The sequence below is a fragment of the Grus americana genome, chromosome 3 (assembly GCF_028858705.1).
Source record: "Grus americana isolate bGruAme1 chromosome 3, bGruAme1.mat, whole genome shotgun sequence".
Lineage (NCBI taxonomy): Eukaryota > Metazoa > Chordata > Aves > Gruiformes > Gruidae > Grus > Grus americana.
In genome coordinates, this window is record NC_072854.1 from 102,740,625 (window position 1) to 102,756,460 (window position 15,836).

At 37.0% G+C, this 15,836-nt stretch overlaps 1 protein-coding gene across 1 annotated transcript in view; it reads right to left on the reverse strand.

The window, feature by feature from the left end:
• Positions 1–15,836, reverse strand: part of USH2A (usherin) — a 395,461-nt gene that overhangs the window by 207,872 nt on the left and 171,753 nt on the right. Inside the window, exons 30-31 of the mRNA XM_054821392.1 lie at positions 13,342–13,455; positions 10,795–10,956 (exon numbers count right to left, since the gene is read on the reverse strand). Coding sequence (XP_054677367.1) covers positions 10,795–10,956; positions 13,342–13,455 — 276 coding nt within the window. The remainder of the gene's footprint in view (positions 1–10,794; positions 10,957–13,341; positions 13,456–15,836) is intronic.

Below are 15,836 nucleotides of genomic sequence, written 5' to 3' on the forward strand. Positions count from 1 at the left end.
CGTATGGTCACAGAAAGAACATAGAAACTTCTTGAATTGATTAAATCACTAATTAGAATTTCCTAATGATTTATTTCCAGATACAGAACACAGGCAGTGTATTATCACCAGTGTAAAAATTCACTCTTTCCCACCTGATCACTTACTCTCTTACATGTGCAGCATCACTCCTCACCAAAATGATTGAACAGCACCATTCTTAAATTAGAAATCCAGACACTTATTTACATGTAGCTATAAACATCCCCAGACATGCAGATAAGCAAATCAAGATATGCATACTGTAAATGTGACTTAAATGTGCCTCTGTAAGAAAGGAACATGGTATATCTAAAGCAGCCATCACAGAAGCAATGACTGTGTTCATCATTGTGACAGATGCACTCGACCATATAACCAAACTAGCAGCAGTTTGGTACGGGCTCCAAACGAGGTAAAGGCCTGAGCCACACCCAGGCCAAGAACTCCTGTTTTCTGAAAACCCACAGAGGAGCAGAGTGATGCAGCAAGCATCAATGCGTATCAGCTTGGAACACCGATCATGTGATTAACACATGAATAGCAGGTGGCTTTTCCAAGACTCATTTATGAAGGAACAAAGAAAGTTGTGGGTACAAGGAGTCTCACGCGTACCTTCCCCATTGCATGTAACTTGACTACGAGCCAACCACTTTATTCCATAAATACAACAGCCTAAGTGAGCCTTCCTTGAGCTCTCCCTGCGAGGTAGGATGGCTGCATGGCGGTGATCTCCTCTTGAGCTGGGACACCTCTCAAGGTTGCTCTTTCAGACAGAGACACCTTTTACCAGCAGCAGGTCTTTGGTAAGTAGCTGATAGCATGCTGAATTAATATGAATGGAATATTGCTAATCCATGTAGCTATTAAATATTAATTATTACAAACTTTATATAGATAATTCCTGTACTTTTACACATAAACCATTGACCAAGTCTGAGACTAAGATTGGATTTAGCCACACATAAGCTCCATCAGGAGTTTAGAAAGCAAGGGGGTCCACTCTGAACCTCATGACTCAACAGCAGAGTCTTCCTTACCCTTCACGTCTCCGGTCTCTGTGTGAATCATTCTAACTCGATTCTAACTCAGTTTTCCTTTGTATGTCTCTTCCATGCAGTAAGTAATAAAGTGAACCTTGCCATCAAACTGTTGTTAAGTCACACTTTTACAATATCATATTAAAACCACTTTTGCTAATACTTTTGACAGTGGTTCTTTAAGGGATCCTAAATCAAGAATCACGACTTACTGAACCTTGGTACACCACTGTTAAACTTTGTTAAATACCATAGAATTTATTGAACTCTGTCAAACTATTATTTCTACCTCAATAAAACATGTTGCTGCTTCTCTCTTTTGAGTGAGGTGCGTTCCACTCTTTTGCGACAAATTGTCATAGTCAGCAGGATCCTAAATGAGGATTCGTGACAGTCATCCACCTTTCCGTTCATCTTAAGACCATGAGCCTACACCTTACCTAAAGCATACTAACCTGATGTTATTCTTACATGTTTAGTTTTATGGTCACTTAAATATTTTTTCCCACACACTAGTTAATTTCCCAGTAACATGTCACTTTAATGTGTCACTCTATTTATACAATAAAAACCACGGAAAAGAAAGAAAGAAAAAAGAGAAAACCCCCAGCAGCTTTCAAAGTCCAACTGCAATTTACATAAAATGCTTCAGTCAGAAATAGATTGTCATAAAAATACAATATTTCATGGAAGACTAGTGGAAAGCATGATGGAGTTCAGTACTGACTAAAAGGCTATTAAGCTTTATGTAAACAATTTAGGCAATCAGTGTAGAAACCTAGGTTAGATTTCTGGCAGTGATTCAACAGGAAAGGAAGTATCCTAGAACGCCTTTCATGCTTTTTATGACATGATTTATGCCTTGCATATGTTTTGACATAACTTAGGAGGATAATGAAACCAATGTTTAAAAAACAGGAATCCTCTTCCAATCATACAAACCATCAAATATTTTTAAAATCAAACTTATATCCAACTATTTTATGGCCTTGTAACACTCAGGCTTGTACTGTTCACACACAAGATTTGTTGCGCTGGGTTTGGCTGGGATAGAGTTAATTTTCTTCATAGTAGCTATTGTGAGGCTATGGTTTGGATTTGTGCTGAAAACAGCATTGATCATTCAGGGATGTTTTAGTTACTGCTGAGTAGTGCTTACACAGAGTCAAGGCCTTTTCTGCTCCTCACACCACCCCACCAGTGTGTAGGCTGGGGGTGCATAAGAAGTTGGGAGGGGACACAGCCAGGACAGCTGACCTCATCTGACCAAAGGGATATTCCATGCCATATGACATCATGCTCAGCATATAAACCAGAGGAAAAGCTGGCTGGGGGGGCTGCTGTTCAGGAACAGGCTGGGCATCGGTCAGTTGGTGGTGAGCAATTATTTTTCATTTGCATCACTTGTGTGTCTTGGATTTTATTTCTCTCTCTTTTCATTATTTTCCTTTAATTACAATTTATTATTTTATTTTAATTATTAAACACTTTGTATCTCAACCCATGAGTTTTCTCACTCTTCTGATTCTCTCCCCCACTCCAATGAGGCAGGAGTGAGCAAGCCACTGCGTGACACTTAGTTGCTGGTTGGCGTTAAACCACAACACTTGTCAAAGATGAAAAACACTCAGGAAGGCCTGGACTTCCAGTAACAGAAAAATACATTAACTAGTGAAGCATTTAAGAAATGCAAGTTGTAAGGAAGTTGCTTAGATTTATTGAAATAACAAGTCTGAAATATATACAAACATCAAAGATTCTCCTTTTCATAAAATACTGAAAATATTTAAGTAATGGTTAGTGACTCGTGTGGCCATGCATTTAGTAAAACCAAGGAAAAGGGGAACCCCTGGTTGGGAACCTTGCAGAAGTACTACTGTGGTGTTACCTGCCTGTACATTGTCACCATTTATTAATATTCCACTAGTGTTAAAGGAAGGTTGGGACATATTGAGTATAGAGAGAAGGGTCTGCGTCTAGGGCAAGCCAAACAGAACGCATGTACGGCTCAGAATAATTATCATAGCTGATAAACCAACATAATTTGTAATAGCAGTATGGAAGAAAATATCTATCTTAAATTGAATATACATCAAGTGTTTGACAGATCAGGAGACCAAATGGTTCTAAATGAGCAAGGAGAAATATTAGTGTGTTTTCCAAGGCATAAGGAAAATCTCAGAGAGAAGCTTCATTATGCAGCATGCAACATCAAGAAGGCTGCCCTACTCTTTCCAGGCCTATTAAGCTAGAGCTAAGTGACGTATATCCATATGAATGGATATCAAGAGATTCAAACAGAAGCAGCAGGTTTGGCCTTAGCCCATTTGTGAAAGAAGTGTCATATCTTTATTTACATGAGTCCAACATCACCTGAAACTAAGCAAATATCATTTACCAAGCATTTCAAAATGATCCTGGGGAAAAAAGCACTTAACAAAAGTGCGATTGAATGAAGCCTTGACTTAAACTATAAGCTCATGTATCTGTTTTATCAGCAAAATTAAAACCAGAATGGAACCCACCACTTTGCCTTACTAGCTTCAGGCAAACCACAATTACCAGACATACTACTGAAAATAAGAGCCCACAAAAAGGATTTCAGGCTACGAGCGCAACACAGTCAAGAAAGCATATTCTAGTTCTTATAAATCTAAGGTGACCTGTCAATCTTTTATAGCAAATTGGTCACCACGTGACAACTGCTCATAGAGAGAAACTGTATCACTTGATAGGGCCCTATATGAAGTTCTCACTGATCAAAGACAAAATGCAGAGAAACAGATTACGCCCTTCAGAAAACACAGAGGTAGACAAGATGCACAGGATTGGGACAGTTTGCCCAAGAGAGGTTCACGCAGGCAACAGTACAACAAATTGATCTCAGAAAGTGGCAAAATAACTAACTGCAGTGGCGATGTCTTGGAGAAGACCTGAAAATTCACATGACAGTGCAGAACACCTCCAAGAAAGAACAGGAGAAAAAAAGTACGTATTTAACTTTTACAAACTGAACTCAATGAACACTTGATTTAAATCTGTCCTCCTCAGTCTTTTGAAGAGATCTCAACATCTTTAAGTCTGCTGATCAGTCTAGGTATCTATGAAGGAGAAAGTATAGAACTAGAAGCCTATATATGTCTAATTGTGACAACGGATTTTGAAGTAAGATCACAGGACAAAAAGTCTGGGAGTTTTATGGTTTTTTAGTGGTTTTAATTCTTGTCATAGAATTTAGACCAGACTGGAAATCAATGTTTTCCTTCTCTTTGTTTAAAAAACAGAGCCCAGAGCCAAAGTATTTCCTATCCTGCCAGAAGGGAAAGGAGCAAAAGAAGACTCTCCCTGTTCTACAGCTATTAGCTCTGGAGAAGCTATTTGCTCCAGTTTGCGTTGGTACATACAGAAGATTGGGAGGTACCAATCACTCTCATTTTATAATTTGTGTTGCATTTTAATTTTTAGAAAGCGGTACTCGAGCAGCCTGAGAGCTCAGCAATTCCAGCAGGGTTAGCATGAGTTTTCTCCTGGCTTGCTGTGTTACCCAAATCTGATCAAAGGACAAGGACTCCAGAAGCTTGTCCAGCTGTGGTTTTATAATGACACCATTAGGTTTTGCTCTATAATCAAGGTCCCTAAAAGTCTGTGTAGCTTCAGGCTTAATATCTGCGACAAGGTTAACTGAAATCTGCAGCAAGGATAACTACTTTAGCAGATTGTATCAGCAGGAAATATTTAAACACTATTTAAAAGGATTTTAAATAAGCAGATTTTATTTAACACTGCACTAATGCACTGCAATAGGAAATGATACAACGGAGCTGCTACAAATAAACATAATGCTTTTACCCTACCCTACCCCCCTCCTTCTAAATTCCCCACATCTGTATTATTAAGTCCAATGAGTGCACCAGATCCTTCTGTCTGAAGCTGAAATACAGGAACGCCAGACTCCGACAGCCCATTTGCCCTTTGGTTTTGTGCCTGCTGAATCTGCATTCTGGGTCTGCAGAATTAATTACGATAGTACCCGGTCACTGGCAATGTCAGTGTTGCCAATTCAGGTGTATCAAATGTGCTTTCTTATATGCCTACGACTTTTAGAGGAAGGCAGCTTCTCCTGTAAGACTGGTGTACTCTGCCCTCTAGTGCTAGGTGCACCAATATATGTTTACATAAAGGCATACTCAGGCCAGAATAAAGCCTGAAGCAGCAGGTGTTCTTTATATGCCATCCTGGAATACATGGTATTTCCTGTACGCCTTACCAGCTGGGTGTGTTGCTAACCCAAATATAAGGGGTGGGCCTGGAGCTGCAGCATGGTATTGTAAGACCCTAAAATAAGAAAGAGATGCTGGGGCATATGTCATTGGGTCACATGCAAGACATTTCAGATAACCAGTTCTAACTGCAAAGAGATGAAGACTAACTTTTCATTGCTCATAATGGTGTCAAATAAGTCTCTGCTTCACAAAAAAATGAGGAATTGTGACATTCAGAGTTATAATATACATAAATCTAGCACTAGCACTGTATTGGATAGCAAACTGCTCTTTCCAAAACACCCTAGTGAAAGAACAGGCTGGGTTCATTTTGGTATTTATATGTATTTCACTGCAACCTGGAAGATGGGAAATAAACTCATACCAGAGGACTACATAATTTTTCTATTGTTTGTCCTTTAAGGCAAAAGCTGCCTGTCAAAGATGAGCCGGACCAAAAACAAAGGAACACAAATCCTTAGGGTTGCAAAACAGTGTTTTTAAACATGCCGATAACTAAAAACTGTATGAAAAGTAACCATGAGAACTACATCTTAAACCTAACATAATAAGTATTTTCTTCTCAGTGCTTCGGCTTCTTGCAGTGATACATCTTATTGCAGTTATTGTCTATGTACAATTCCGTGGATTTTCTTGTTCAAATTGTTTCACTTGGCAATTAGTACAATATTGATATTGTGATGGATTTTGCTTTTATTATCATGATCTATCATTTAAAACAAGCAGTAGTAGTCATAGGGATAAAAAGGACAAAAACACAACAATTCTTCACTAAAATGTAATAGCTGTGCATGGCTGTGCATAGTGTGTACTGTAATTACTGCTGGTTTACAGCAACGTTAAAAAAAAGTACATGTACTAATTTGGGGTTCTCCCATTTTTTAAGTTTAGATATGCTAAGCCCTGTTTGCACAGATGTCAAACATCTGCCTCTTGCTCACAGAAAAACAAGGCTCCATTCTATCCTGCTTTTGTAGGATCAGCCTTTCCATGCTCAGGTCAAATAACAATTTGAATAAGCCAAAGCTTAGTTCACGCTCTTAGACAAAATTGTGAAGGCAGCTCTTTCTCACCTTTTCCAAGGCTCTCCTCATTATTTTGACCAGAAACCTGGTACAAAGCAGTCTGTCACTGTTTTTTAAACTCTTGGGCGTGTAATTTAGGATAACTAATATTTTAACTCAGCTGAGGATCTGTCCTTGTAACATAGTTGACAGGATCTTTTTCCTGAAAAACTGGAAACACTTCTTTTAGGTTGGCAGAGAAAAATAAGTTTCATACAGCTGAGTCTTAATAAGAATATCTTCCTTTTAAAGATTCATGATGAGAACCATTAGGTTCTGCTAGGGAAATTATATGAACACAATTTGTTAACATTGTCAAGTATCTAGTGCTGCAGAAAATGCAGATGTACATCCTCAATGCCAAGCTCAGTGCAAATACAGATTTATACATTTTTTGTTTTCTAAAGATATCTACAAAGTCATTTCCCTTTGTAAACATGTTAGGTAATGGACACCTTTTCTTAATGCTCAGCATTTAAGAATAGAGGAGTACTTTGCTCTAATCTTTTTTCTAAAGTTTCTTCATAACAATAAGGTTTCCACCAAAACAAAACTTGTCACTTAGGTCACATCTGGTCATTACTGTCTCTGCTTATACTATACCTTTCTGCATTTATTAGACCACCTTTCTGCTGGTGGCATTAGCACCACCAGCTCAGGCCACTGCAGTCAAACATTTTTCAGTATAAACCCCACCCTGTTTTCTCTTTCATCTAAGGCAGGTGGGAAATTTTTGTGACTAATTTAAAGAAAAGAGAAAACAAGAATGAATACCTTGCCTAAATTTAAAAATACAAAAAAAAAAAAAAAAAATTACATTAAGAAATCTCCATGTTTCAAAGTAGAAGCTTCAATTTTGCCTGTAACCTTTTGGCTGGGTGACAGAAGCACATTCTCCTCTCTACAGGAAAAATCAACTCAAATTTTCCTAAAATTAAAATCCTTCGTAAGATCAGTGTGTACAGGTTAAAGATTTTGAAGATAACTGTACAAGCTTCTCCATCTCCTCACAGCGGCTAGTCATCCCTGCAGAACAGTAAGGTATGCAGATCTGGAGAGCAGAACCCTATCACAAGTGCTTTCCTGAGCTGCAGCTGTTGGTCTTGGTTACAGGAGCTTCTGCACTCTCACTTTGAGGAACTGAAAGCATAACCACAGGGGCATGGATTCACACAGCCTAAACTCCACTTGGCGTCCTGGACTGAGTATTTCCTCCTGCTCGTCCCTACCCACTGGAGACACTGGGCTTTCACTGGAATGCAGGATGTGAAATAGCACCCAGATTGCATGAGGACGTAGTACCACATAAGGCAAATGCATAAAGGTGGGAAGCAGAAAAATCGCAGACAGACAGTTAACAAAGGTGTTGCGGTACAGGGGCTGGCTTTATTACTCACAACACAGAAACTGAATTTGTCAGTATGGGGAAAATATAAAGGCACTAATGGATGATGGATGTCTAGTGGGTCCCCCTTTTCAAAGTGGTAAAGCGTATATTTGCCATATGTGCTTTTAAAGGGTTTCCTCTTTAATTACAGCTCAACCCCTAGAGGAAACAAACACTTGAGTTTCCATGAAAATCAATGAGTATTTCAAGCCCTCAACAACTGTCAAGATCAGAAACTAAGTTAACAATATATTTGCAATTATGCTGTTGAGAAAACATATACCTCCTCAAGTTACGGATTAATTAGTATGGACCTAAACTGATTGCACTTTCCATGGTCTGAAGTGAAAGTCAATGAAGTACTAATTTTTAGACAGAATTGATGCCTTCCTAAAAAGAAAGGGTTTAAAAAAACCCATTTCAATAGATACAGCACTTAAAAAACCACAGAGAGAATCTATGACTTTCTGGTATAGGCTATTGGTCAGGAATTCAGTCGTATACTTATTAAATTAGGAAAATCATTTTGGTGAATGAATAGGAAACAGAGAGTCAAAGTTCATTGTCTCTGACATTTGTTTAGGGTCAATAACATACTATGTTGAGGCAATAAGTCACCAACATCACTAGCATAAATGTTGAAAGGAAAAGGATAATAATATGAGAAAAGCCAAAAAGGTAGGAGAGACACATGGATAACACTGGAAAGTCAAAAGCTGTAACTTTTCACTGTAAAACCATAACCCTTGAAAAAAAAAATTAAAAAATCAATTATGTTATACCTGTTTTACCTCTAGCCTACAAAGAAGAAAATCTTGGGCTCTGAAAGGAAGCAAAATCAGGTCAAATTCAAGATATATGCAAATCTAAGCAAGATCTTGAATAAACCTGATGCAGAATGCCTGGGATTTCTAGTGACCCAAATCCCAGCCTGCTGGTTCAGATCGCCTCTTGCCCCTCAGGCAGAGTGAGAAACTAAATCAAATGGATCCAAAGTAAACAGACTGATCTCCATGCCATGCTCCGAATGGTAGGCAAGAGTGGCTCTTGTGCACTACTGCACAGGGCAACACGATCTGATTCACTGGCCTTCTCTTTTGAACAAGCAAGAGTCTCTGTTCTCTTTATATCATGTCTGTCTAAAAAAAATGCTTGAAATCAAAATTATGAAATGCTCAATAGGACCAAAAATATCAAAATTACTAGAAAAATATCAATAAATAATTTCTAAATAAAAGCAACAAGAGGTCCTCTAGGAAGTTTATGAACCAAATGACTTTTCCTGAGACTAGTTTAGCTGAATGCGTTCTGATGTATCATTCAAGATTTAGAGGTAAAACATGAGGGATCAAGTCCTGACCCTTTTTAATTTATCCTTTTCTATATTTTCAAAGAACAACTACAAAAGTTATTTGACCACAATTTCTATCAATAAGCATTCATTTTGGCTATGAGTCAGAATACAGTCAGACATGAATCTAAAACCAACCAACTAAAATATACTGTGGTGAACATTCCCTCAAACATTTTACATTGCTTGTCAATTTATAACCAGATTGCAGATGAACACATCAGTAAAACTCCCTGTGATGAACTTTCAGTAATGATTTTAATAAGATTGGAAGCACGACTATTTGCACTTCGAAATTCTTAAGAATAGTGTTATGCTATGGCAATAAGAGATTAATGGAGATCTTGCAAAAAAGATAAATGGCACTACAAGAATACCAGAAAACTGGGGGGATGGGGGAGAAATTAATTGAACCTATACTTTTGATAAATATTTATTTTTTTGCAGAAGAAAAATGCACGCTAGTTTGATCTGTCATTATGCTAACCTATATCCTATTTTTCATATTATTAGCAATACATAATGTGGTAGTTTATATTCAAAAATAAAACCAGAATGTATATACCTCATGTATTTATCCAGAAATACACTAAGGTTACTATGGTTACGAAAAATCCATTACCTTTGAATACAGAATGAAAAAGTTTGACTTAAAGTGTGCACTATTTATTATAGCGATCATCAACAGCCTTCAGGAGGTTCTCTAACTGGATTCATTTTTCAGTGTCAAAACTGACCCACCACACCAGTAGCTTATGGCCTGTGCAAGGCAAAGAAATTTGAACTATATGAATTTTTAAATATGTTTTATACTAACTCAAGATGCAGAAATGGCTTTGAATTTTAAGGCCTTACATTAAAAAGAAAGTAGGGTCTTGATACCCTTTTCCCCCGAGTTGTCTGATATGAAATGCTTTATTTTTACTTCTACCTACTACCCTATACAAATTCTGATGGGTCCAGAATAGTGCTTATGTTATGCTATGATACTTCTAGCTCAATATTTTGGTTTTCAGTTGTTTGAATAATCTCTGAACAAATAACTTGGATGCTTCATTAAACTACACCAATTACATTAAAATAGGAAGTCAGATTACTATGCTTCACTATTGCCAAATAACAGTCATTTAGCTTCTATGTAATAGTTTAAGAGTACTGATATAACTTGGTTATTGACATATTGCATAACTGTTATCAGAAGAAAAGGGATTCTTAGTTTATGCTTTGAACAAATGAATCAAACATGGGCTACTCAGGAAAGCAACACAGCAGCCCTCTAATTAGGAATATCTAAGTAAGACAGTAGGAAAACTATGTACATCATATCTTTTCAACAGCTTACAGTTTACATGTTTTGAGAGCTGGATGCTATGAGATCAAAAAGTTATAAAACCATTAAAAAGAGGACTCGGGTCTTGTGAAAGAGGACAACACAGCACAAGATTCAGCTACACCATGGCAACATTAATTTCTGAGAGCCCCAGAGTGTTCTGTGAAGGAGTCTTTAAAAACTGGAACCCATCAGAGTTTAAAGTGCATCCAGCCCATTTTAAATTTATTTTTCTTTTCCTCTGAAATAAGAAGGGGTCAGTCATATAGTCATTCATAGTGACTCTGAGATACCCGACATGCTACCTAGCACAGAACTCACCTTTTACAACATATTTGGTTCCATTTCCAAAGTAAAGTGGTACTCCGTTCATATATAAACTATATTGTGTAATAATACCATTTGGTATTTTTGGTGGACTCCAACTCATCAGCAAGAACGTGGGAAAGGATATTGCTGTGGGTGGTTGCACATCTTCAGGGGCTGGTGAAAAAAACGTATATACATATTATATATATTATATTTCCACAAATAATAAATAATTTCAGTAAGCGGCAACTACCAGAATGATTTTTGGTAAAGCTGAAATTTCAGAAGAGATTTTATGCTTGCCACATACCAGAATTTTGAGAACTCTCCTATTACATGTGAGGTTTCCTCACCAAACAGAAACTTCCATGAAAGTTAAGGATATACTCTTTGCTTTTTAGGAGAATAATTATGCTTATTCAACTTTATCTTTCCAGCTTGATAACACTGAGCAAGGGGAGGAGTACACGATTTTAGTACAGTCCTTTTTGTAATACAAATTATTTTCTCCTCCTTTATGCTTTTTATTCCTAACAACAAAGCGATTATTCGTTGTAATCACAAATGCAGATGCTGTATTCTTAGGCACTACCCCTTATTTCCAACTTTTCATAATTCAATATGCTTAGTAATGTTTGTTTAGCGTAGATTTTATGTATATAATATACTGGAAGTTGGCAATGGATAACATTTTAAAACCTGAGTTCTCTCACCGTTCCAATAAGTTATATGCTAGAAGCACAAGCAATCCCACTGAATATCGCATGGGGAGCAGAACTCGGGCCTTAGTCTGGGAGGAATATCTTGTAATTTACAAGCTCTGTGCTAGCAATTTAAAACAATAACTAGCAGTGGCTGGCAATGTGAAAACAATATAAAGTAATGAATGTTTCAATAGGGAAACAGGGATAGCTGGAGGGTGTGATATGGTGTCTGTCTTCTGTATCATCAATTTATTGTTACTAAGAGCATGCAACAAGAGCATCCAAAAATAGAAACTCCACACATTGACTTTTTGTTCAATTCATCTGAGGGATAAAACACATGTTCCCCATGGCTTTATTTGATCTCTGGGGAAAAAAAAATAAAAAAATTATCTATTCTTGCCTAAACCTTCCCAATTTGACAGCACATCTGAAAACAGTGGATGTTTTTCTCAAACACATGTAAGAATTCCTGCTTTATTCACTGAGCTGAGAAAGTAAGACATAAACGATTTATTTTTTAATTACTATATTAGACCAGAAAGAAATATACGATTCTGTATTTCATGTTTACGTCACAAGGTCCATTAACTATTTGGCTGTCAGAGGCTACACGCATTCATGGATAATGCCACCAGACAAACTCAGTCAGTTTATCTAGAACTTCCACGAGGCGATTAATTGGGTTTTGATTTGATTGGTGCTGTTGGCAGTTGCTAACATGTTCACATCAAAATGCTGTTCCAGCAATGTTAGACTGCAATCTTCAGGACTGTCCTTATCAGGACAACGCCTTGCATGACTAACTCCTTTGGCAGCAGTTCAACACTCTAGAATTCTTTTAATCATTATGGTTGTAATTCACATAACTTCATGCTAAAATTTTATTTGTTTTATTGGTACTGTATTACTGCCTAGTTTACATGAGAAGATAAAACAAAGAACTGTGGGAGGGAGGGAATTTTGAAAACTACTCCACATCATGAAAGATTAACTACTGTCCTATAAATACATGTCAAAGTCTTCATTGTTCTACTGGTGCAAATTCGGAGTAACTGATGGTTTTAACTGGATTAACATGGCTTTAGGATGATGGAACCAGAAGATGTGGACTTGATGTTTAATTGAGAATGGAGTTAGATATGTCACCGATATTTCGGGAGCATTTGCTCCACTAATTGATGTGTATTACTTATCAGCCTAGTCTCTAAAGTCAGAACTGTAATGTATTTTCTCTTTCTTCCTGCCCTAGTTCTTAATGTGAGCACAGAAAACATCAATTTACACCCACAACCTGCAAGTCTGAGCACAACAACATGTAAAAGTGTTTAGGAAAAAAGGGAAAATCTGAACAGTGATTAATAAATAACTCAATCGGCATTTGGAGTTTTCATCACACTGAAATAATTGTTGCCTATTGCTGGTGTTTAGCAGTTAAAAGAAACCATGGAAATCAACCGTTTGATTCTCAATTTCATACTGTGCCATACAATCAATTCTTTTTAGTCAGACTGTCTCTAGATTTACTTCTGAGCCATAGTAAAATGAGGAAGCTTTCATTAATCTTTCAGATGCTTCATATTAATGACAAGGCTCTTGCATGAACAATGTAACAGCAATTAAAAAGCCCATTAATCTGCATTACAGCTATTAAAGATGCATGTCATTAAAGGGTATGGAGTTTGATTCATTTTCGCACCCCCCCAAAAAATGGAGCAATTATGGTCTGGCAATGCACTTTGTCATCAAATTAGGTTGGGGTTTTCCAGCAAATGGCTTTGCAGCATTTAGCTCTTCTCCTGTTTTATTATTCATGACTGAAATGTGGAAGTCAAGACCTTTGAAATTACTTTACCTTCTTGTGGAGTGGAGATGTTCAATGCATGCAAGCTCTCAGTACAGCCAGCCAAAGTGCAAGCAGTTAGGGTTACAGCATAGTTTGTGAAGGGATGCAAGCCCGTCAATATGCCTGCAACAGAAGAAAGCAAGGTGTTATGCACGTACAGTGTACAAACTGATTACATACATACACAGACAGAAGTAAAAAATTAAAGTTTCTGGTTAGAGAAACTGTTACAGGCTGAAAACGAAAAATATTTTAAGGTTTCATTCCTATTATGCCATGACTTAAATTGTGCAAAATAGATTATTTTATTCCATTCTTAATGCCAATGTTGTGGTTAAATTTCTTTAGTTATTCTCATTATAACAGATACTACTACAAGATTGATGTGTTGATTTTAATATAATAATGACCATAAACTTGAGGTTTTTATCTTAGTCCCCACCTCACAAAGTTTTTTCAGTTATTCATTACAGTTTTCCAAGGAATTTTCACTGTCTCTCAGAACAAAATTTTTTTAATGCTTCCTCTCCAGTGTTGCCCCTATTCATCCATAAACTGAAATCTCTTTTTTGTATGAAACATCCCACTTGTGTTCCATTACTTCAGTGGCAGCCTATAGAGCTTATATTTGCTGTGCTACTACAGTAACATAAATTCAGGTGACACAGTACCCAAGGGTTTACAAGAAAAAAACATCTGTGATCTTATGTTTTTTCAGGTCCTGCTTATGCTTATGAAGAGAAGTTACTACATTCCCACATATCGATCAGCTAACTTGTAGCAAATGCAACAAATCACTGCTTACCACTTCAGGAAGTTACAAAATCTTTTAAACTGCAATATACAGAAGGACTATATGGGAAAATTGTGGTTTACAGTCATTTTCAGAAACATCAGCAGTTCCCATTTCAAAGTAGGTTCGACAGTAAAGTAATATGGAATGAAAATGCAGTAGTAATTAGAAGGCCAATTCACATCAAGTTTTATTTCAAACCATGTTCTCACCTTGACTCTTACAGCTTTTAGTGAAATCAATGGGGTCTTTCATTAAAAAAAAATAGATTTTATAGCAAACTATGTTATTTTGGAACCGTCGGACACTGGGATTTTGCAAAGCAGCTTCAAAAACAACAGTACCTCAGAGAACCATAATTCATGGCCAAACGTCCCATAGTACTATAAGACTGCAAACCTCCTCAGCATAACGTGTACACAAACGGGTAGTAGAAATTAGTCCTTATTACTCTTCATTGAGTTACTACATGGAATGTAACATAACTTTGGGTTTCATTAAAAAATGTCTTTTTCCCCCCTTTATACTCACAAAAAGGGCCTGGAAAATGAGATGCCAGAAGTTAATAGTTACAGCATAAATATATTATTTTCCGAGTGGGACAATCAAAGTAAGTCTGTGAATGTTTATATTGTGTTTACTAATAGGTGTGTTCACATTAAAAATATGAAATTAGCTTTCACCGAATTAGAAATGTTTGTGTCTTTTCTTGTAATTAATCCAAAAACTTCAAAGGTTGGCTTTGCAATGATCTTTCTATTTGAATTCTCTGAGGTCCAGTTCTACTTGTACACACGAACAGATATTCAGAAGCAAACTAATTTGCTGCAGAATAGCGTTAAACTAAAACTGGCTGATCAGAATCCACTCTCTCTGGTTATAGTTTTGATTTTGAAATTCCTCAGTTAACAGCGGAAAGTTGTACTGCCATCTTACCATCTAAGGTAAATGCAACAGGAAAGAAAAAGAACATTGGGTCAGTCACCATCCAAGCAAATGTGCATGTAATCTTCCTGTGATGGAAGGCAAATATTTTTAAGAGCATTAAAAAAGCAGAAAATAGGAAATAATGATGTTTTAAAGCATTACTATTCCTGTAAAGCAGGAATATTGGCATCTACAGTAAATTCTTCAGCACAGAAATTTCATCAGTCAAAAAAAGCCTTTTTTGCATAAGACTTAGTACAAAGCACTTATTTCTAGCTCACAGAGGGTTAAACATGGGAAAGTATAAAAGGTACTATTAGAATTACCTTCAGCAAATAAACACATGCAGAAACCAAATCCTCTGTGACATTTACAAGTTCTCGGTTAAGAGAAGCACGGTGTGGTGTATATGCCACCTCTCTATTCACTCTGCTGTGCTTTAGGAAGCAATTTAGTTTTATTTGTACATTTAGCACTTGTAGCGTTCTTTTCTTATGAAGCAGAGAATGAATGGCTCCTTGCATTTCCTGATGGAAGACATTCTATGGGGTCACCAATGGCTTCAGGCACTGAGAGCTGCAGTAGCACATATCCAGAAAGACGCCTGTAGCTATAAGAAGGTTTGAATGGGGCTGTTTGGTTTACTTTTGACAAAGTAGAAAGATTTTATATAAAGCACTTGCAGTGCAACAGAGTGTACATTACATAGGTAGGTTTGTGAAGGGCAGTGCGAATTTGAAAACAAAAAAAAAACCCCAACCAACAAATAAACCCTTTTGCAACA